General features: G+C 43.6%; 1 protein-coding gene across 3 annotated transcripts in view; it reads right to left on the minus strand.

Moving 5' to 3' along the window:
* Positions 1-23,647, minus strand: part of DHX57 (DExH-box helicase 57) — a 68,022-nt gene that overhangs the window by 39,921 nt on the left and 4,454 nt on the right. For 2 of the 3 annotated variants that reach the window (XM_075535262.1, XM_075535260.1), the window contains exons 2-9: positions 17,117-17,328; positions 12,241-12,399; positions 8,171-8,359; positions 6,821-7,653; positions 5,105-5,283; positions 3,597-3,718; positions 1,884-2,079; positions 1,144-1,268 (exon numbers count right to left, since the gene is read on the minus strand). In XM_075535262.1, coding sequence (XP_075391377.1) covers positions 1,144-1,268; positions 1,884-2,079; positions 3,597-3,718; positions 5,105-5,283; positions 6,821-7,653; positions 8,171-8,359; positions 12,241-12,399; positions 17,117-17,322 — 2,009 coding nt within the window. In that variant the 5' untranslated portion in view covers positions 17,323-17,328. Of the gene's footprint in view, positions 1-1,143; positions 1,269-1,883; positions 2,080-3,596; positions 3,719-5,104; positions 5,284-6,820; positions 7,654-8,170; positions 8,360-12,240; positions 12,400-17,116; positions 17,329-22,344; positions 22,503-23,647 lie in introns of all 3 variants that reach the window. The other variant, XM_075535259.1, reaches the window with a different exon arrangement.

The raw sequence follows: 23,647 nt of genomic DNA on the forward strand, positions 1-23,647 counted from the left end.
CTTCAAGGATTCAAGGAGAAATGCTATTACTTTTTAGTTCCATTTCTAAACTTTCTGAAGCCCCCTTGCACACCCAAGACTAATACTGATGAATGTTAGCATTTACAACATACACAACCACTCAATATGGGGAGGCTGGCCTACACAAATAGTATAGTACTTTTGGGGGAAAATTGTAATTTTTCCCTGGATTATGATTCTCCATCGACAATTTTTAACTGTTCTAGTACCAATAACCCACATGACAAAAACTCTCATCAATGTCCTTCATTACCGTGCAACTTCCTTTTAAAATACCGAGACTTTCGCTGTGATGCCTTTACCCTTTAACAACTTCCCATGGTGCACACGGCTCAGGAAGACCTAGCTCTTGCTTCTTTCTCCGCCTGCCATGGGCTGCGCGCCGCCCCTACCACCCGCCCTGCCCTCCCCCCCACCATCTGCACCAGCCTTTCTCCTTCCTTCAGTCTCTGCCCTCATGCAGCCCGACCCCACCACAGAATCTGTGCACGCTATTCCCACTGTATTTCACGTCGGATTCCTTCTCATGCTCTGCTTCTCAATTTAAATGTCATCTCTCCACCCCCTAGTCCCCCGAGATATGATCTCTGGCTTTTCTTTTAATGTTTCTATTTATTTATTCTTTCATAGTACTTACTCCATTATAATTACTTCTTTGATCCTTTGCTTATTCAGTATCTGTTTCCCACCAGACTGTAAGAGATGAGGGGGACCGTATATGCTTGTGCACAGCTGTATCCCAGGACTCAGGAGAGGCCCAGTCAATGTACAAATGTGCACTGTTAGTCAATGTGCCTGTTAGGACTGCATAACGGACCAAATGGACACCAAAGGAAGCATGATCACGACCGACTAGCAGCAGTCTCTGGTATTCCTAGTCAGGCAGCACCCAGCTGAGCTTCACGCGGAGCTTCAAAGGGTGCTAAGCATCGCCTCCTAGGAGGTGTCCTCTTGCTCACAGGGTGCTTGTGCTCTCCTAGCACTCGTGCCACAGAACTTGGAGGTCAAGAAAGCAGGTCCTCCTCCTCCCTAACCCACTATCGCAGTACCAGTCCTCTGAAGCAGAACTGGAAGCAGGACGCAATTCTTTCAGTTCTGACTTCATCTGATGTGAGGTTTTACCTTTCTTCTGTCCTCTCGTGGACTTCATCCACAATGATGTGTGTCACCCCTTGCAGAGTAGCGTCTCCTTCCAGCCTTCTCAACAGCACTCCTGTGGTGCAGTATAACAGTCTTGTGGATGACGACTGAGCATGTAAAAGGCAAAAGGAGGCACATATGAAATTTCTGGACAACGAAACATTTTACTGCCAAGCCATTCTGAATGGGTGGACCTAGAGGATATGTAACACATCAATAGTTCTATTTAATATGAAACCATACGAAATGCAGTTTCTTGCTGCCTATGCCAATGGAAACGGTTCTATTTCATGTCACGATTCTAAGTATCAGACTGGCAGCAAACGCCTTGAGCTCACTACAAACCATACAAAAACCCTGAGTGATGACATCGACTCTGAATTTGCTTGCTCCTTACTTACTTAGATGGGCTAGCAAGAAGAGCGGGCAGCATCTACAAGACCACTCTGCCACTAAAAGCTGCCTTTGTAGAAGAAAGCCAGTTCAACCAAGTAAGAGCTCTTACACCAAAATATTTCAGGTTTACTGCAGGAAGTCACAGATTTAAACTGATCTTAAAGTAATTGAGGGGGGTTTAAGAAGTTCACAGAACATTTGCATTAACTGATCATGGAGTTTTGCTCATATGTCCTAAGTTTTTCATGAATCCCTAGACCTGAAGAACTTTTTACCCTTGAACACTGCACATTTCTGCTGCTAGGAAATATGCAGAGCATACATACTTTGACGCTCTCCAACCGGATCTGGTATCCTACGGTCATGCCCACCCTCTCTGCTCTTTCTTTAGCAACATGCTCAGCGACAGAGATGGCAGAGATGCGTCGGGGCTGGGTACAGATGATGTTAGCCACCTTCTCAGGTGGCCCCTTCAGAGACTCATCCAGAATAAACTGCGGGATCTGTGTCGTTTTTCCACATCTGTATATCACAACAAAACAAAACGAGTCTTTAAGTGCTAACGAATGAGCATAGACAATGAGAAAATGTAAGTTATTGAAGTTGTTCAGCTCACATGTCTTCCAAGTTACCATACCCTTGGCATCAAGGGGATAACTCACAGGGCCTTAGAGGACAAAGCAGACGGCTCTGAAAGGCTGCCAAGGTTATTTCATTTTGGGGGGTGGAGGGATTCAGACTGTCACATCTTTCTCCTGCAAAGCGGCTAGTGGGTTTAGACCAATGACCTTAGGGTTAACAGCTGATCACTTAACCACTGTGCCACTAGGTCTCCTTCTGAAAGCACTTATAACTAATGAGAAATTCTAGGAATTTACACAGAGCCTAATGGGACAATGCCATGATACTTTAGTATCACTTGTATAATTGGAACTATTGGACAGACAGCAGGCGAAAGTTTGTAAATGCCTCTAAGAATGTAAATTTCTCTATGTAAAAATTCTGAAGAAATAGGAATATTAGCTTATGGTTGTTAAAAGACTCTATATGTTTCTCTAATGTCTACTGAATTAGATATACATGTATTGAAGTAAAAAAGGTAAGAAACTGGGAGAATACAAGGTTACTACAACATCAGTGACTCTGGGTACAGATAGGATTATTCAATTGTATACCTTTAGATAATTAAGCCTGAAACTTGTTCTTGCTAAATGAGTCTGCATAACATATAAAACCCTAAGTATGCATAACAAACACTCAGAAAACTGACATTTTCTATCTAAACCTCCTGGGACCACACTTCAGTCTTCAGAGGGATATGCTAAGAATTGTGAGTTGGGCCCCTGGCCTTAAAGCAGAGCTAGGAAAGATACGAGTCCTGGTGGTGCATCAGTTAAGCAGGTGACCAGACGTCCCGCTTTTGGTGGGACAGTCCCGATTTTTAACAATTTTTCTCACGTCCCACGGCGTTTTAAAAAAGTCCCGATTTTTGGAAAGAATGCATGACAAGCTAGGGTATATGGTTTTCAGCTGCCATGTGGCTATTTCGCCAGGATATGAGTTTTATCAATGGTATCCCGCTTTACCAATGTAAAAATCTGGTTACCTTAGCTAAGCACTCAGTGACAAACTGAAAAACTGGCTGAACTGCCAACTCTGAAGCAACGTACTCAGTGGCTACTCAAGAGAAAAAAATGCTGCGATCTGCTCCCATGAAAGTTACCACCTAGAAAACCCCGTGGGCGATTCAACTGTGTCACACCAGGTCATCATGGTCGAAACTGACTGAACAATGCCTACCAACAACAATATACCAAATCTTTCAATTCTCAGATGAATTTCTGATTTTTTCCCTCTCTTTTTAATAGCATGTGCTACTCTTGGCTCTGAGGGTTAAAAGAAAATACTAGCATCTATAATATTATTTAATACTTGACAGGAAAAATCACAGATAACCTAGTTACTGTTTTTTTTTAAACAGAAGAACCACGGCACACGGACTGATAGAGAGCTGCATTAGAAGTAAATCGCATTCTTACCCAGTCATACCACTTATGACAAGCACTTGGTGCTTGCTCAACAAATTAAGGATCGTTTCTCTTTCTTCCCAGGCAGGGAGGGAATGTCTGTCTTGCAGGACTGACTGGAACTGTCTGGAAGTCTAATAAAATCAAAGACAGGGCATTGGTCAGGCTGCTTTCACCAACTCTTACAGAGCTCCGAATCTGGAAGCCATCCGGAGACCCACCCTTCTTGCTCTTTCTTTTAAAACTCGTTCAGAGACGGCGACTGAGACTCTTGTTGGGACTGGACCCAGTCGGCCTTCGAGCACTGTTAGGAGAATCAGACAGAACAAAGTGCTGGTTCTGTGCGGTTTCCCTACATCTCGACAGTGCTCTTCCTAGCAAGAGTCTCTGGACCAGCACGTCCCACACAGCGCCCCATGTGGAGCCAGTCTTCCCCATCTAAGCTGCCCAGTAGAGCAGCTCCTACTGGACGTGGCTCTGGAACACTCAAAGGGTGGCTGATGCAATCACATCAGTGCCCCTTTAGTTTGAACAGCCACATACGGCAGGAACTCGCATACTGGCCAGAACAGCTCAATATTTTATCAGATCTTGACCCAAATCAGTAATAGTAAGAGTATTCCCAAGAAGGTTCTTTTCAGTCCATCACCAAACAAACCTACGTAACTCAATCTGATATCCAATGGCCAATGTGACACTGTCTATACATTCAACTATAGCTCTATTTTTAATTAGAAATTTATACTTACATAATTTCCTTCAGATAATTTTACCATCTAAATTCATTACCTTGAAACACACTGATCAAATATAATGCATTTCGGCTCCTACCATTTTATAGTGTAATTTTCACATGTTCTAGATATACAACATGAATTGTATTATAGATGTGATAGTGCTATACTGTATCAAATTTCAGAATAACAGAACATTACAATCAGAAGATTAGACAGCTTCTAGTTTAATCCCCACGTGATTAAGCAGGTGTCTTTGTCCTATATCCTACTTTGCCTTCACTGTTGACTTTAAAAGCAACCTTCTTTAAAATAATCTTCATGTGAATAATGTAGATAGCTGGGATTTGGGAACAGAAAGAAATTGGTGTGGACTTCTATGTTGCCACCTACTAGTTACGCATTGTTGGACTAGTTCTTTATCCTCTGAGCCTGTGATAAGAGTCCCTTCTGCTATTCAATTTGACACACAGAGTTTTTAAAATATAAATACTACTATGCATGCCCACATATTAGAGTATTATAGTACCAAAGCCACCTGATTCTGAGAATAGTTTCTTGTGTGTATGTGTGTACGTACATTTTTTTATTCACCAGCCATTAGATTTTCTAATACCATCTAGAACATGCAACCAAATTTGTCTGGCATGCAGAAACTTTGGCCATTCAGGGTGAAAGAGACCCGAGCGTATCAATGGTGGGAAGGGTAGCCAAAGCGTCCTCATTCCTAACCCTTCATCCATACCTTAGGGAGGCAACGCTAGCCATTCTCTCAGCATCTCCTACCTGTTTTATTTGGAACTGCTTGCAGATTTTAGCATTTTCAGCATGTACTGATTTTGCCTGCCAGTCATATCTTTTGGAAATCTTTTTCTTAAGGTTCACATAGCTTTCATTCTCCACTCTAACTGGTGCAGGGCCTTCATCCTCATCTGCCTCCTCCTCAGGCTCTGATTCCTGTTCAACTTGAAGGGACAAAAGGAGACATTTCCGTATGGCCCCCTTTCTTTAGCAAAGGGGGAAAGTCACTGCCTAACAAAACAGCATCATCACAATCCAGAGAAAGAGTTACAGCTTGAAGAAAGCAGATGCGTTCATTTCAATGCCTTTGGCTAAAGAACTGAAAATGCATCTGTAAGAAACTTTACTCCAGTGTCAGTGGTTACCATTAGATCACAAACCCAAAACAAAGTGGTGAAAACAGTGGCATGCCTTATGGCGTGCCACACTCTGCACTCGAGAAAGTCAAAGTCTCCACTACTTGCACGTGTCTCTAAAACAGATGACACACATCAACTCAAATGTTCAGCAAGAGGCGACTGGATCACCAGAATAGGGAATATTAGTTAGTAATACAAGGAATGTAGTAACTGGCACATGCTACCTACTGGATAAACTTTGAAAACATCCTGGGGAATGAAAGAAGCCAGACACAAAAGGCCAACACAGTGTATGACTGTATTTCTAGGAAATGTCCCAGACGGGCAACTCCACCGTCAGCAGGAGGGGTTGCCAGCTTGCGGAGAGGGAGATAAGGGGAATGAGTGCTTGTGGGGGTGGAGTTTCTTTTCAGGGGTGATGAAATGTTCTGGGTTAGACAGTGGGATGGTTGCACAAGCCTGTGGACGATCCACATGAAAACGATGAACTTGATGGCATGTGAGTGATAGCCCTATAAAGCTGTTATTTTTTTAACACAGAATTTGCCGTTTCCTAAGGGACACAGTTGAATCTCATGTGCTAGATGGTGGCCTGTGGGAGTGAGCCAGGTGGTCAGAATGAGCCCAGCTAACAATCTCGGGGAAGTTTCGCTTTAGTTTCTAGTGACCTCTCCCCAGGAACTTTCAGTGTGAAATAATCAGTACTTCTGTTCCGCTGGGGGAGGGCAAACAAGTCTGAGCGAATTCCTGGATGAGAGCCGGGCAACTGGTTTTCTTGTGGCATTGAAACTTGTGCAGCAGATCTGAGTCTGGACAAAGCCAGAGGCCTGCACAAATATGTCTTTATTTAAGGATTTAGGGCTTAATATAGTCCCACTCTTACTAACTACAGAGATCCGGTGTCTTAAAAGCAGTGGTATCAAGAGAAGCATTTCTCAGGACTCATTTGAAAGCTAATTTCATGTAGAGTATCAGAAGTAAACATGTGAGACCAAAGGAGTTAAATAAAAGGTTTTCTGGGATGGAGTGTCAAGGTCCTGCCAACGCTGAGATTCTGTGTTGCTAAAATAAATAGTATTTTTTTAATTCACTCTTCTAATTCACAGGACCCGAGCACAGTGGCACTCGCTAGCCTCACAATGAAAAAGCTTCGCTACTAGAGTAAGGCTGTAGTCTAGTGGATGTTCCTTCCCCTTTGCTGAACCACGGTACCGGGGAGAAGTTGCTCAAGATCACTAGGAGACGCTAGGACAGCCGTCAGAAGCTTGGGGTTTTAAATTCATGATTGTTGCATGCCCTCCACAATGCCCCCCCACCCCCCCGATCAGTGTGCGTTACATACCTTCAGCAATCTGATTTGGAATGAAAGCATTATTAGGGATCACTGGTTTACGATAGGCAAGATGATTCATCCTTGTCGCAGAGGGTGTGGGTAAACAGTTCACAGGAGGCACACTGTACTTATGATGGGTATTTGTTAGCAGCTTGGCTATTTCTGATTCGTCTTCTAGAAGGGTCATCAAAGAATACACAACAGGTTCTGAAGTTTCAGCATATGTCAAAGCCTTGCTATAAAGGAATTCAGAAATATGCAAACGACACGCCAAAGGTAGACGTTCATTGGTGGAATAAAACGCCACAAGGGGAGCTTGGTAGGGGTATTTGTGGTTCTTAGAAAATCGAATTTCAAGTTCATATATAAAAGATGCATCTTCATTAAGGTGAGAATCATCTACCTTTTTTTCTATTCTTCCAACAATTTGATCTGGGGGTACTTCATGCTTGAATTTACATTTTGATCCAAATTTACAATTTCCTTTGAGATAAAATTTGCAGGTTTCAAGTGAAGGCTCCTGCGCATTTTTGGAAGCCCCCTTTTGTTTGGACTTGCAGAATTTACTCGCCAGGTACCCCATCTCTAATCCAATGGTCCAGACTCTGTTCTGAATTCTTTCTACAAACTTTTCTCCACAGATGGACTTGAGAGCAAATGCTTCTTCGTGCCGCTGTTCCACACATTCGTTCAAGCTAATACGGGCACATGCCTTGGGGGTCTTCATCCTTTCCCCAAACGCTTCTGAAAAACACTGGCTAAGCAGGTGCTCGAGGGATGCCCCGACATCTCCACCACAAGTCCTCAGGGCTGCCTGACAGCGCTCCGTGTTGAAACCGTACCTGTCAAGGGCAAAGTACAACAAAAATGACCGGGGGAGATGAAATCTCAAAATGGGTAATATCAAGGACCGGCCCCTGGACAAGGTCAGTCAGTGGAAAAGAGGAAGGCTGTCAAGGGGATGGACTGACACAGTGGCTGTAACAATGGGAATGACCATGACGACTGTGAGGATGGCACAGGACTGGGCAGTGTTCTGCTTCTGTTGTACACATCATGAGTCAGAACCGAATGGACGGCACCTAACAGTACTCATCAAATCCCAGAGTGGAATTCACTTAAATATACTTCTATGAACTGACGATTACATATGAGTAGGAAGCGTGTATTTTGAAAAACCATTCCTGATACTTTGAGGCTTCCTTAAACCCACTGGCCCAAAGATAGAGTATTTGGCATTTCAGTCATTGCTGGAGCTCACACAATGGGTAGGACTCATGGAAGAGTAGCTGGATTTATAAGATGATTCCAGTTCCCTTGAAGCTTCCCCAGCTCCCCTCAAATGTTGACAGCACTTACCTGGAAAGCTTCTGCACTGCGAATGAGGAGACCGCAAATTCTGAAACGCAAGGTTCGCCCAGGGCTGGGCCAGCATATTCCAAAGGACTAGGATCCAGAACGACGGATGCTTCCTGGCCAGCTGAGCAGTACTGCTCATCGTCACAGGAATCAGGCTCATCGTCCTCCTCTTCCCCAGAAATGCCTCTCCTAGCGCAGAGAACATTTGTATATAATAGTTCTCATTTCTACTTGCCTCAAAGAAATATTTAGCAAGGGTCTGGAAGAATATAATTTAATAAGCCAAAAGACACATCATTCTGGCTACTTTTCAGTTACTGAAAGGGTCCTTCATTAACCTGTAATTCATCTGTTGGCAACTAACATTTCTGGAGCATTAATCACGCACCAGGGCCTGTGAGAAGTCATCTGTATGTCCTCTCTCCAAGTTTCCCGACAGCCCGATGACGTATTACTAGACTCCCCATTTCACTAAGAAGGTTTTGTGAGCTTTACTACTGACTAACCTTACACAGGTGTCCCTGGTGCATACACAGTCACGCTCTGCGGCTAACCAAGAACATGGAGCTGCAAGTCCACCCTCTGGGAGAAAGCCTGGTGAGCTTCTACTGCAAGGACAGCAGCCAGTGAAACCCCAAGGTGCAGTTCTGTCTGTTACACACGGGGCTGCCGTAAGCTGAATCAACTCAATGGTAACTGTCTTGAGTGTTTTAATGAAAGCTACACAACAAGCAGCAAGTGGAGATTCTCGCGGAGGCCGTCGAACCCCAGGGCCTGTGTCCTTAATCACGGACGTTTGGCTTTCTCCCTCTTCTCATGATTAAAAATAACACAAAACAACAAACTCACTAATTTTATGTTTTGCTGTATAAACTCTCTTTCCTAAATCTGAGGAAAAGAAGAGATTTAAAAATAGAATGGAAATTGAACTATGCAAGACTGGCCACTCATTAATTCTGGCAAATGGAAAGGACATCACCTAAAATCACAAAGCAAATTAGCCCAATGCAATGGACAGTTGAGCGCATGAGTGCACGTGCATGCACCTGTGGGTGAAGAGGAAGGGAGTCAGACTGTGGGAAACAGAAAGATTTCTCCCAAGTTGTCTCCCCCAAATATATGCAAGACTTAGCCACTTGCTACACATGGCGAAAGACTACACACTTGGAGGTCAACAGAAGTAGGTCAGGGGCTATTCTCCCATCCAGATCAAGCAGTCACCACTGTTTATCCCATCACAAGTAGGACCCACTCCCTTCTGATAAGGACAGTAGTTGACTGTTTCCTTGTAGGAGACCCCACATGTATACCTCTAGTCCCTTCCACTCCTATGTGCACACCCTTAGCTCATCCCCTTCCTATGATGGGTATGACTATTGTACTTCCCCTTCCTGTGACCTGTGGTTACCTGTAACCACGCCCCCTAAGTAGTGATAACCTTTGGTTAGCAATAAACGGGCGAGCCGACTGCTGGGTCTCCGCCCTACCTCACCTCTGCCCACACTGTGCGGGGACCTGGCTGGTAAGATCATGGCCATCCAGGTGAGCATGCTACCACGAAATGTGTCTGACTCCATTATTTGACTCTCTCCTATAGCTCATGAATTTATGACTTCATTATAATATTTAGGTATCTCAACTGTACAATTGCGCCTAGAGAACCTGCGATTAGGTGTGGAGGGCTGGCACCTCCCCCCACATCAGACTGTTCAGCAGGGCTCTGAAGTCCTTCGAAAGAGTTCAGTCATAGTCATCAAAACAAACCAGAAGAGACCGGAACTGTCAAATGTGGGGGACAGGAATGGTAACAGAATAAAAAAATGTCAGATCAAAGATCTAGAGCAGGACAACGGGAAGGGGTGCAGTGAGCCCTGTCGGGAGCCTGATGTGGGCAATTGGATTGTTGCCCAAACATTCAATGCACCCAGTCTGCTGCCGTCTTTTAGGCTGGGAGTCACTGTTTCCCATCTGGCTGCTGTGTCAAGTGCATGCTGCCCTACAGGGGGATTATGTTTCGAGCAGGATGGTAGCCTCCAATATTTCCCTTTCTGGGTATCACTCCAATTCACCCACATTTTAAAAATCTGGGTCTGTTCTGGCATTGCTTCCTTGTGAATAACTGACTGAACCTGTCTGACACCCTGCTTTAGAATGACATCTGTTTCTCAGAAGCAGATAGTCGTGAGAAGTGTATATTTAAGACTGCATCTAATCAACTCAATATTTGCCCCTAAAACAATACTTCTCCTTGTTCACTACTGGAAGATAGTCAACAAAGCAATAACTAAATCCATACGAGTGCTGTCCTAGAAAAAAAAATTAAGATGCAAACTCATAAAGAACAGGGTTGCATAGTTAATTATAGTTAATTTCTGTCATGAAGATAAAAAAAAAAAAAACGCCTTGCTGCCATCAAGTCAATGCTGACTCAGTTACCCTCTGTGGCAGCGATTCTCAACCTAGGCTGTGACCCCTTTTTGGGGGTTAACGACCCTTTCACAGGGGTCGCTTAAGGTCATATTTCTGATAGTCTTAGGAACTGAGACACTACTCCTTTATCCATCTCCAGGCGGGTCCGTCCACATGCAGCCATACCCATATATCGGGTCACCACAATAGGAGGAACTCTATTAAAGGGTCATGGCATTAAGAAGGTTGAGAACCACTGCACTATGGGTTTCTGAGACTGGAACTATTTACAGTAGAAGAAAGCCCAATCTTTCTCCCATGGAGCTGCTGGAGGTTTTGATCTGCCGACCATGAGGATTGCAGCCGCATGGGTAACCACTTCATCACCAGGGTGCCTGGCGAAAGTTGTATATTCCACATATTTACAACAAAAGCAGAAAAAAAATAGAGCAGCTGTTGAGGACAACCAAGATCCTCATGGGACTTGGCTTCGTGGTTTGGAGGTTTGGGGTCATAGTTCCTTAGGACCTCCAGTTAATCGGCCAAATAATACGCTCAGGTTTCTGCTGAACGTCACAGTTCATTGCCGGGGGTCTTAAAAGCTTTCCAATGGCCAACCAGAGCACACTAACCAGTCTCTATTCACCTGCAACAAGAGAGGGAAAAGTTACGTCAGGAATAAGAAAGGCCACGGAGTAAGTGGCCAATTGCCTCGGTGAACACTGCCCTCTGTGCCATGAAACTCGAAGAAATGGATTACTGGAGATTTTGGTGAAAAACTCGACAGAAGGATCCTGATCAAGCTCACTGCCACTGGGCCGATTCTGGTTCATTGTACCTAGAGCAGGCCTGCTGTGTGGGTTTCTGAGACTGTAGCTCTTTATGCGGGTAGAAAGCCTCCTCTTCCTCTCGAGAAGCAGCTGGTGGTTTTAAACTGCTGACCTGTGGCTAGCAGCCCAATGTGCCACCCACTACCATCACTAGGGATCCTTCCTGATCAAAAGGGGGAATGTCAAAGTCCCATTGATTCCAGACGTCTTCTAGCCTCGAATGTTAGCAGAACCCCTGAAACTATGTCCCTGAGATACTATTTAGACCTTAAACCAAAATTATCACCTGATGTCTTCTTAAAACCAGACAGTTTAGCTGAAGTAGCAAGAAATTTCTGCCGGGAACAGTATGCTCTTTCAACAACCATCTATATTAGCTCAAATAGACTACAGCAACTTGAAAGCATAATTAGGAACTTTGGGGGCTGTGAATTTATGTTAATGAGGAATAACTCAGAAAGAAAAGGTTAGAACGGTCACACAACTCCGAATGTAACCAATGCCACTAAATGGAACTTGGAGAAACAGCTACATCGGGGTATATTTTCCTGTGTATTTTCTAAAACAACGATGAAAAATAAAAATCTACAAGAATAACTGAAAAAAAACAATTGAGAAGGTAATTTGTATCATTGTTCAAGGATGCTGCAAGATAAACACACTCTAAAACTGTTACTGAATCATTGTTCCTGTGTTTCTCTTGGCTCCTTTTTAACTAAGGATGAGGCTACAATGGGATCCGTGTTCATCCAGTGTTTCAGAATCTTGAAACCACCAACACATTTCCTTAACAATTTGCTTAAAGAATGGCTCAGATAAAATATAATTTACTCAGATCCAGCATCGGCATCCTGTTCCTGCAGGTCTCGGAGAAGAGCTTTCACTTTCTCTTGGTTCTCCGAAGTCATGTGCAGAGTCTGAAGGGGCACTTTGGCTTCTTGCCTCCGTTTGGGGCGTGCCTCTCCTTTGCTTGTGCTACTGTTGCTGGGCCTACAGAGGACAGGAGGGCAAAGTCACACAGTTACCCAGAACTGGAACTCACACTAACCTCAGAGTCCCCAAGGACACACAGCACCAACAGGATCATCAACTCTCTTACCAATGGTCACAAGGGATGTGAAGAGAATCTCCTGTGTTCTTTTTTGTTATTGTTGTTTTAACAATTTTATTGGGGGCTCACACATCTTTTCTTACCATTTTATTGGGGGCTCATACAACTCTTATCACAATCCATACATACATCAAATGTATAAAGCACATTTGCACATTCATTACGCTCATCATTCTCAAAACATTTGCTCTCCACATAAGCCCCTGGCATCAGCTCATTTCCCCTCTCTCCCGCTCCTTCCTCCCTCATAAACACTTGGTAATTTCCCAAGTGATTCAACAATATCTTTTGTAAAGATTTTTGATGCAGCACTCAATAAAAAGCGGAACTTAATTATTATGCTTTCTAATAACGCTTTGATATTTGAAGAGCTCAGGCCAACTGTCTTATAGAAATTCTTACAATTTGGATGTGCTGATCATTTCCCCGATTAGTAAAAAGAGGAGGAAAGAAGAGAGAAGAACAACTTGCATATCCTAGTCTCATCTCCAGGTTTTGAACACCATTTACTTTGCTTGTTACTATGGATGAACCATACCCAAGCCTACTGTCAATCCCCAATGTGCACACGGGTCCAGTCCCCTTCATCTCCTCAAGGAAATCACCCCTGCACTTTGCCTCCTCTCTGCACTGTCAGCGCTTAACAATCGTTCGGACAATTCCCATTAGCTTACAGACATGCTGGAGCAGCTCTACCATGTTACCAAAAAAAGTCTTCCTTGGATGAGCCCAGAGGACATTACACTGAGTGAAATTAGTCAATCACAAAAGGCCAGATATTATGTGACACTGTGATAGGAAAATCAAGAGAAAGTTTTCACACCAAAGCAAACAGACTGCTGGTTAGCAGGGGTGGGGGGAGAGGGAGAGTCATAGGCGAAAGGGCAGACAGGTGTTTACTTGGGTGAGGGCAGTCTCCAACAAGGGAACCAGGGAAAAGAGCATGGAAAACAAGGCAAGCCTGGGGTGGGGGGTGGGGGGGGGGTAAGGAAGTGGTGTTAACAAACCCAGGGACAAGGGAAAAACATGGGACCCCAAAGGGTAGAGAAGGGGGAGTGGCAGGCCTGGTGGGAAATGATCAAGGGTAAGGTTGCTTAGAGAAGAGGTATACTCTAGCCCAGGTGGCGATGAAGCATGGTAGTAGGGCAGGAGGAAGGTCAAGGGAGATGGAGGAAAGAGCTAGGAGTCAAAGGGCATTCATGGAGGTCTAGACAAAGACATGTACATGCAAATATATATAGGAGGTTGGGGAAATAGATCTTTGTGTCGATATTTATAGGTCAAGTATTAAGGTGGCGGAAGGACCTTGGGCCTCTACTCAAACACTCCCTCAATGCATGAATACCTTCTTTTATTAAATTGGAACTCTATGATGCTCACTCTCCCGACACAACAGCTGGAGCCAACATGGGTGAACAAGTAAATGTGGTGAAGAAAGCTGATGGTGCCCGGCTATCAAAAGAGATAGTGACTGGGGTCTTAAAGGCTTGAAGATAAACAAGCGGCCATCTAGCTCAGAAGCAACAAAGTCCACATGGAAGAACACACCAGCCTGTGTGATCGAGTGGTCCCAAAGGGATCAGTTACCAGGCATCAAAGAACAAAAAATCATATCATTGACTGCACACCTCCATGATAGGATCGCTGAAGACAAATGGGTGCATAAGCAAATGTGGTGAAGAAAGCTGATGGTGCCCGGCTATCAAAAGAGATAGTGTCTGGGGTCTTAAAGGCTTGAAGGTGAACAAGCGGCCATCTCGCTCAGAAACAAATAAGCCCACATGGAAGAAGCACACCGGCCAGTGCGATCACGAGGTGCCCAAGGGACCAGATATAAGGCATCATGCAAAAAAAAAAAAAAGATATAAGTGTGTGTATGTATGTGTATATATGTGTATATGTATATATGTATGTGTATATATATATTATATTAAATGAAGGGGGAAGTGCAGAGTGGAGACCCAAGGCCCAAGTGTCGGCCAATGGAGATCCCCTCATAGAGGGGCTTAGGAGAGGAGATGGGTTAACTAGGGTGTGAGGTAGTATCGATGAAGAACACAGCTTTCCCCCAGATCCTGGATGCTTCCTCCCCCCAACTACCATGATCCGAATTCTACCTTGCAGGGCTGGATAGGACAGAGGCTGTACACTGGTACATATGAGGGTTGGAGGTACAGGGAATCCAGGGTGGATGATACCTTCAGGACCAAGGGCGTGAGGAACGATGCTGGGAGAGTGGAGGGTGAGTGGGTTGGAAAGGGGGAACTGATTACAAGGAGCCACATGTGACCTCTTCCCTGGGAGAGGGACAGCAGAGAAGGGGGGAAGGGAGACCCCGAATAGGGCAAGATATGACAAAATAACGAGGTATAAATTACCAAGGGCATATGAGGGAGGGGGGAAAGGGGAGGGAGGGGGGGAAAAAAAAGAGGACCTGATGCAAGGGGCTTAAGTGGAGAGCAAATGCCTTGAGAATGATTGGGGCAGGGAATGTATGGATGTGCTTTATACAATTGATGTATGTATATGTATGGATTGTGGTAAGAGTTGTTGGAGTCCCTAATAAAATTTAAAAGAAGAAAAGAGAAAAAAAATGATTACGGCAAAGACTGTACAGATGTGCTTTATACAATTGATGTATGTATATGTATGAACTGTGAAAAGAATTGTATCAGCCCCAATAAATTGTTAAAAAAAAAAAAAAAAGAAAAGGCAAGCCATTGGGCGGTTTGAAACGCTGTTGAACACAAAAGTGATCTACTCTGCAAATGTTCACCTAGTTCACAATAAAAGTATTTTTAAAAAGTTCTTGCTTGGCTGTCCATGCTCCACCCACTTTGCCCATTTCTCTCCCTATCCTCTTTATAGAAAAATGTTAAGAGTTTTCTAAATCATTGTCTCTTTCTTTCCTAAACACAATCCAGTCGAAATGTGTTCCTCCACCCAGGTCCGTCAGCACATTTCTTGTCAAGGTTACCCAGGATGCCCACCGTTGCCACATCCAGGGGGGAATTCTCAGTGCTCATTTTCTTGATCTATCAGAAACGTTTTTAAAAAGTAATCATTCTCTCTCTTGTAAGCCACCCTTATCCTTTGGCATGTAGAAACCACAGGCAGTTTTCCTTTTACTTAACTGCAAATCCTCATTTGAGTCTCTTAATCTCTTGTCCCTTTGAAGCCTGGCATGCCAAAGGCTCAAACTCTTCACTAGCTATAGCCACTCCCTAGCAGGATCTTACCCAGGCTGACTTTAAGACTCCATTATTCCTAGAGGATGCACATGTTTACTTGTCTAACCTACATCTTTTTCCTGGACTCCAGGCATTTACACCAGTCTGTTTATCTGACATCTTCACTGGGAGAGAGCCTGGGAACTAACTTCCCTGATTCCAACCCATGTTCCCCTACAGTATATTTCCACAGAATCCACATGCAGCTTTGTGTGGGGCTATCAATGGGCAGAGGAAGGGTCACTATACTTTACACAGAGGCGTATACTGGAAACAGTAGTTCTAGCCAGAGGGACTGATTCTCAACCATTAAATGGCTCCCCATCTTATCCAAAGCCCAAGCTCAAGTCCTGATAATGAGCTACTATGTCCTACACGGCCTTGCCTCTGAACTGTCTGCATTGCCCACCCACTTCCCTGCTTCAGAGATTCAGCACTTACTTTTCCCTCTGCCCTGAATGTTGTTCTCTCAAGACAGCTGCATGGCTCACTACTTGACTTCATTCTTGTATCTATCTACTCAAATGACTCTTTATTAGAGAAGTTTCTAACCTTTCTACATAGAATGACAATTCTCTTCTGGGATTTTGTCATTTTACTCCTCCTTTACTTGTCTTCACAGTACTTACCCAGTGTAATGCCATACATTTGTTTATGGTCATGCCCTTCTATGAAAGAAGTGGCAATAGTTTACTCACTGTTGTGACCTGGTGCTACTTGACCCTCAGTAAATATTTGCTGGAAGAATGAACAGCCAAGGCGCTGAGGTTTAAGAAATCAATGGAGTTGCATCTAACTTAGAGGTTAGGTTTTATGGTCAGGATACAAAAAATATACAATTTTAAGCGATACTGCACAAAGTATACAACACTGCACACGATTTTCTGGGGTAATTTTAAGCTATACTGCACCTACTACTATCCATGTAGTGTACAGTACACTACTGATGAAACACTAGGGATGATTTGGCTGATATGACTGGAAAATCTACCATTTATCAACATGAAAGTGCCTATTTAGACCTCAATTTTAATATCAACTTGCAATACCCAGCAACAATGAAAATCATTTCCATCATTTCCAATACTTACTTTCTTGGTAACACAGAGTGCACTAGTAGCCACTGTGCTTAGTTCAGAGGCTAGCACAGTTACCTTCAGATTTCAGCCTACCCAAGGAACCCGCCACACCCAAGCTGGGCTTTATCATCACACCTTCAGAAGAGGCTACCAGGGAGGAATACCAAGCTTTACAATCAGAGGAACAATTAACGTGACCTTTCTTTCCCTGCCCTCGGCCACCTGCTGCACCACACGTTACAGATGGATCGAGTCTCCACATGTGAACATTTAAAGGGTTCAATGACCTGGATGGATGCCGTGATTCCCCGAAGACACAAAAGTCATCTTCATCATCCCAAATCCAAATCGAGGCCTTTTTGTTGCTGCCGCCACCGCTGCTGCCACCGCCATGGGATTTACTGCTGTGACTCCGGCCTCCTTTGCCTCCTCTAGAAGACCCCTTGCCACTTCCTTTGCCCGTTTTCCCTTTTCTTCTTGCTGAAGAGCTCATTTTCACCTGAAAGAGAAAAACAGTTATCACAAAACCAGAATATAATAATTCACGTGTGTCAAAGTTACAGAGCAAACCTACTTTATTCTTTTATTTATTATTTTAAAAATTATTTAATTGGGGACTCGTACAACTTTTATCACAATCCATCCATCCAAATCCATCCATCCATTGTGTCAAGCACATTTGTACATTTGTTGTCACCATCATTCTCAAAAACATTTTCTTTCTACTTGAGCCCTTGGTATCAGCTCATTATACCCTCCTCCATTCCCATGCCCCCTCCCTCATGAACCCTTGATAATTTATAAATTATTGTTTTGTCATCTCTTACACTGTCTGACGTCTCCTTTACCCACTTCTCTGTTGTCTGTCGGTTATAGATACATCATTGATTGGTTCCCCCTTTCTACCCCACCTTCCCCTTATCCTCTTGGTATCACTACTCTCATTATTGGTCCTGAGGGGTTTATATGTCCTGGATTCCCTGTGTTTCCAACTCTTATCTGTACCCATGTACACATTCTCTGGTCTAGCTGGATTTGTAAGGTAGAATTGGGATCATGATAGTGGGGGGGAGGGGAGGGACATTAAAGAACTAGAGGAAAAGTTATGTTTCATCGGTGCTACACTGCACCCTGACTGGCTCATCTCCTTCCTGCGACCCTTCTGTAAGGGGATGTCCAGTTGCCTACAGATGGGCTTTGGGTCTACACTCTGCACTCCCTCTCATTCACAAGGATATGATTTTTTTGTCCTTTGATGCCTGATACCTGATCCCATCGACACCTCATGCTCACACAGGCTGGTGTGCTTCTTCCCTGCGGGCTTTGTTGCTTTTCAGCTACATGGCCACTCGATTATCTTCAATCCTTTAAGACCCAGGACACTTTTTGGTAGCCGGGCACCATCATCTTTCTTCACATTTGCTTATGCACCCAATTTGTCTTCAGCTATTGTGCCAGGAAGGTGAGCATCATGGTATGCCAGGTTAAGAGAACAATGTGTTCTTGTTTTGAGGGAGTACTTGAGTGGAGGCCCAATGTCCATCTGCTACCTTAACACTAAACCTATAAATATATGCACATAGATCTGTTTCCCCACCATCACATATAGATATATTTACATGTGTACATGCCTGTATTTAGAATTCTATAAATGCCCTTTGCCTCCTAGTTCTTTTCTTTATTTCCTTTTACTTTTACTCCTGTCCCACTATCATGCTCAGATTCATTTGTGTTTCAGTAATTATTCCTGGTTACATTTCCCTTGATCAAGCCCTACGAGGCCTCCTACACCTTTCTTTTTTTCTTTTAACAATTTATTGGGGCTCATACAATTCTTATCACAGTTCATACATATACATACATCAATTGTATAAAGCACATCCATACATTCCCTGCCCCAATCATTCTCAAGGCATTTGCTCTCCACTTAAACCCTTTGCATCAGGTCCTCTTTTATTTTCCCCCTCCCTCCCCGCTACCCCCTCCCTCATGTGCCCTTGGTAATTTATACATTGTTATTTTGTCATATCTTGCCCTATCCGGAGTCTCCCTTCCCCTCTTCTCTGCTGTCCCTCTCCCAGGGAAGAGGTCACATGTGGATCCTTGTAATCAGTTCCCCTCCTACACCTTTCTTGCCATCATTTTTGGATCACTTGTTCCCTTGTCCCTGGGTTTGTTAATACCCACTTTCTTCCCCATCCCCTCTCCCCTCTCTCTCATGTCCCCTTGGAATCATTGGTTCCATTGTTTTCTCCTCCAGATTGTTTATACTGCCTATCTTACCTAGAGCTGGAAACACAGGGAATCCGGGACAGATAAACCCCTCAGGACCAATAATGAGAGCAGCTATTTCCTATCCCGCGGGACATCAAGAATGTGGACACCTGAAAGAGGGACTGGGAATGAAGATGGGCAAGGGCGCGAGAAATGGAGGCAAGACAGGAATCTGATCAAGCCTCATTTATTGAGTTGAGAGCAGAGGTTTAAAGAGCCAGCGAGGGGTTGGCACCATTATGTCACATGTAAAATAAGGTACAGCTGAGGTAGCCAATAGTCATGCATCTCCAAACAAGGAAGGAATGACGGGCAACTGATCAAACAGGTAAGTATGCTAATGAAGCATTCCTGGTGAGCCTGGGGGGGAGATGCCATCAGACATGTATTGACCAATGAGCATAGCAGCTGCTAGTGAAAGATCACCAATCCTAGCAAGGGTCAGGGCAGCCAACCTCTGGCGGGAAAGGAACAAAGGGCAGAAAAACCTCTGGGCAGTTTGCATGGCGCGAGTAGATTCATGGCTAAAATCCAGGGTGGGGAGACACGCAGCTCCCTACAAGCAATACTACCATCTCAGGAGGTAGCATATGAGCAAGAACCAAGGAAGAAAGAAGTTCAAGCTGCACTGAGAGCATTAGCCAAAAAGAAGGCTCCAGGAATTGATGGACTAGCCATTAGAATGTATCAACAGGCCGATGAAGCACTGAAAGCACTTACTTGTCTATTCCAGGACATTTGGACGACAACTACTCGGTCAACTGACTAGAAGAGATCCACATTTGTGCCCATTCTAAAGAAAGGTGACCCAACCGAATGCTCAAATTATAGAGCAGTATCAATGTTATCACATGCAAGTAAAATTTTGTTGAGTATCATTCAACAATTATAGCAGTATATTACAGAGAGCTGCCAGAGGTTCAGGCCAGATTCAGAAGAGGACATGGAACAAAAGATATCATTGCTGATGTCAGATGGATCTGGGCTGAAAGTAGACAATATCAGAAAAATGTTAACTTGTGTTTTATTGACTATACCACAACAATTGACTCTATGGATTAAAACAAACCAGAGAAGAGCAAATGCCTTGAGAATGATTGGGGCAGGGAATGTATGGATGTGCTTTATACAATTGATGTATGTATATGTATGGATTGTGGTAAGAGTTGTATGAGTCCCTAATAAAATGTAAAAGAAGAAAAGAGAAAAAAATGATTAGGGCAAAGACTGTACAGATGTGCTTTATACAATTGATGTATGTATATGTATGAACTGTGAAAAGAATTGTATGAGCCCCAATAAATTGTTAAAAAAAACAAACAAACAAACAAACAAAAAAACAAACCAGAGAAAGCCTTCGGAAGGATGGAAGCCCAGAGACTATTGTGCTCATGCAGAACCTGTACATGGATCAAGAGGCAACTGTATGAAAAGAACAAGGGAACACTGAACAGCGTAACATCAGGAAAGGTGTGTGACAGGTTGTATCCTCTCACCGCACGTATTCAAATTGTATGCTGAGCAGATCATCAGAGAAGCTGGTTCATATGAAGAAGAAAATATGGCACCAGGCGTATCCACAACCTGCAGATGACACAATCGTGCTGGCTGAAAGTGAGGAGGACTTGAAGCACTTGCTGATGAAGATCAACGGTTGAAGTCATCGGTATGGATTACTACTCAATATAAAGAAGACCACAATCCTTACAACTGGACCACCATGATCAATGGAGAGAAGGTGAAAGTTGTCAAGGATTTTGTCTTGCTGGGTCCCATCAGTGCTCATGCAAGCAGCAGAGATCAAAAGCAGTGTGGCGTGAAGTAAGTCTGTCTGACAGCAGGAGACCTTTTGACAGTGTGGAAAGGTAGCATGTTACCACGAGAACTACAGTGTGTCTAACAGCAGGAGAGGTGAAAACTAGGTTTCTTTCAGTTATTTCTCTAACAAGTAATGCAAATGTTATTTTCTCTATTTTACAGGGGGAAGCTGCCAGTTCAGTGGTTAAAGAGCTCAGTTGCTAACCGAAAGGTAAAGAGAGCTGGAAACCACAAGCAAGCCGGCTGCTCTCAGGACAAAGATGAGGCTTTCTACTCCCGTAGAGTTATAGTCTCGGAAACCCACAGGGGCAGTTCTACCCTGTCCTATCGGGTCTCTATTGAGTCAGCATTGATTTTTGAGCAGCTTCTCAGGAGAAAGAAGTGGCAATCTACCTTCCATACAGATGACATTTTGGAAATCCCATTGGACAGTTCTCTGTTCTCTAGGGTGACTTATAAGGAAAACTGGCACTAATTGTTTATACAGCTTATGCAGTTTCCCCAACTACAGAAGCAGTATAGTCGGGTTTCAATCAATCATGCTTCGACTCCAAAGCTGAGTTTCTTTCTACCCTCTGTCTTCCTTACATATACATAAATCTTGTATATTCATTTTGAGTTTTAAAATAAACAGGCCCCTCTCCCAACCCAAATTAAACAAACAAACAACACACCCATCAGCACACATTTCCACTGGCTCCAGCTCTACTCTAGGTAAGAAAGGTATGAGGAAAACATCACACTAACTCAATTCTGCAAAAACAGAAGTATATATGCACATATTAAAACGATGGGGCTTTGCATCAATAATCACCTATGATTTATAAAACTGAGGAAGAAAGCAAAGGCTACGAATTGGCCAGGTAGATCAGAGCATCATTTTAAAAAAAACCACCCAGCTCAGTTAAGTTTGATTCTTAAAAAGAAAAAAAGTGGCTCAGACTGGGAGGAAAAACGGCAAGACATATCAGACAAGGGACTAATTTCTAAACTCTATCAAAAACTTGAGCAGCTCAACAAGAAAAAGATAAATAATCTGATTGAAAAATGGGCAGAGGTCCTGAACAGACAGTTCCACCAAGCATATGTATAAATAAATGCTTTTGATCATTAGCCCTTCAAGAGATTCAAATCAAAACAATGACGAGATACATTGCTGCTGTTGTTGTCAGGTGCCATCAAGTCAGCTCTGACCCATAGCGCCCTGATGCACAATAGAATGAAACACTGCGCAGTTCTGTGCCATCCTTGCAAGTGCTCCTATGTCTGAGCCCATTGATGCAGCCACTGTGTCAATCCATCTCATTGAGGGCCTTCTTTTTCACCGCCCTTCCACTTTACTGAGAATGATGTCCTTCTCCAGGGACTGCTCTCTCCTGACAATAGGTACAAAGTATGCAAGACAAAATCTTGCCATCCTTGCCTCTAAGGAGCACTCTGGCTTTACTTCTTCCAATACTGAGATCAGTTTGTCCTTTTAGGAATTCATGGTATGTTCAATATTCTTCTGTAGAATCACAATTCAGATGTATCAGTTCTTCTATGGTCTTTCCTTATTCAATGTCCAACTTTCACGTTCATCTATGAAACAATGGAGAATGTCATCGCTCGGATCAGGCGCACCTTAGTCCTCAGAGTAACATCCTTGATCTTCAACACTCTAAAGAGGTCTTGTGCAGCAGATTTACCTAATGCAATACATCTGTTGATCTCTTGATTGCTGCTTTCTTTTCTTTTTAAAAAAATCATTTTATTGGGGGCTTGTACAACTCTTATCACAATCCATACATGCATCCATTGTGTCAAGCACATTTGTTGCCATCTTCATTTTCAAAACATTTTCTTTCTACTTGGTATCAGCTTCTCATTTTCCCCTCCCTCCCCCACCTTCCCTCCCTCATGCACCCTTGATAATTTATAAATTATTTTTTCATGTCTTACATTGACCAATGTCTCCCTTCACCCACTTTTCTGTTGTCCATTCCCCGAGGAGGGGGTTATAGATAGATCAGTGTGATCGGTTTCCCCCCTTTCCCCCCACCTTCCCCTTCCCCTCCTGGTATGGCTAATCTCAACATTGATCCTGAGGGGTTTATCTGTTCCGGATTCCGTGTGTTTCCAGCTCTTATCTGTACCTGTGTACATGCTGTGGTCTAGCCAGATTTGTAAGGCAGAACTGAGGTCACGATAGCGGGGGAGAGGAACCATTAAAGGAATTAGAGGAAAGTTGTATCTTTCTTCAATGCTATATTGCACCCTGACTGGCTCATCTCTTCCCTGCGACCTTTCTGTAAGGGGATGTCCAATTGCCTACAGATGGGCTTTGTGTCTCCACTGTGCTCTCCTCATTCACAATGATATGATTTTTGTTCTGGCTCTTTGATGCCTGATACCTGATCCCATCAATACCTCATGAGCACACAAGCTGATGTGCTTCTTCCATGTGGGCTTTGTTGCTTTTCAGTTAGATGGCCACTTATTTATCTTCAAGTCTTTAAGATCCCAGACACTATATCTTTTGATAGCCAGGCACTATCAGCTTTCTTCATCACACTTGCTTATGCACCCATTTGTCTTCAGTGATAGTGTTGGGAAGGTGAGCATCATGGAATGCCAGGTTAATAGAACAAAGTGTTCTTGCATTGAGGGAGTACTTGAACAGAAGCCCAATGTCCATCTGCTACCTTAATACTAAACCTATAAATATATGTACATAGCTCTATTTC

This window comes from Tenrec ecaudatus, chromosome 17, assembly GCF_050624435.1.
Source record: "Tenrec ecaudatus isolate mTenEca1 chromosome 17, mTenEca1.hap1, whole genome shotgun sequence".
In the NCBI taxonomy this organism is placed as follows: Eukaryota; Metazoa; Chordata; class Mammalia; order Afrosoricida; family Tenrecidae; genus Tenrec; species Tenrec ecaudatus.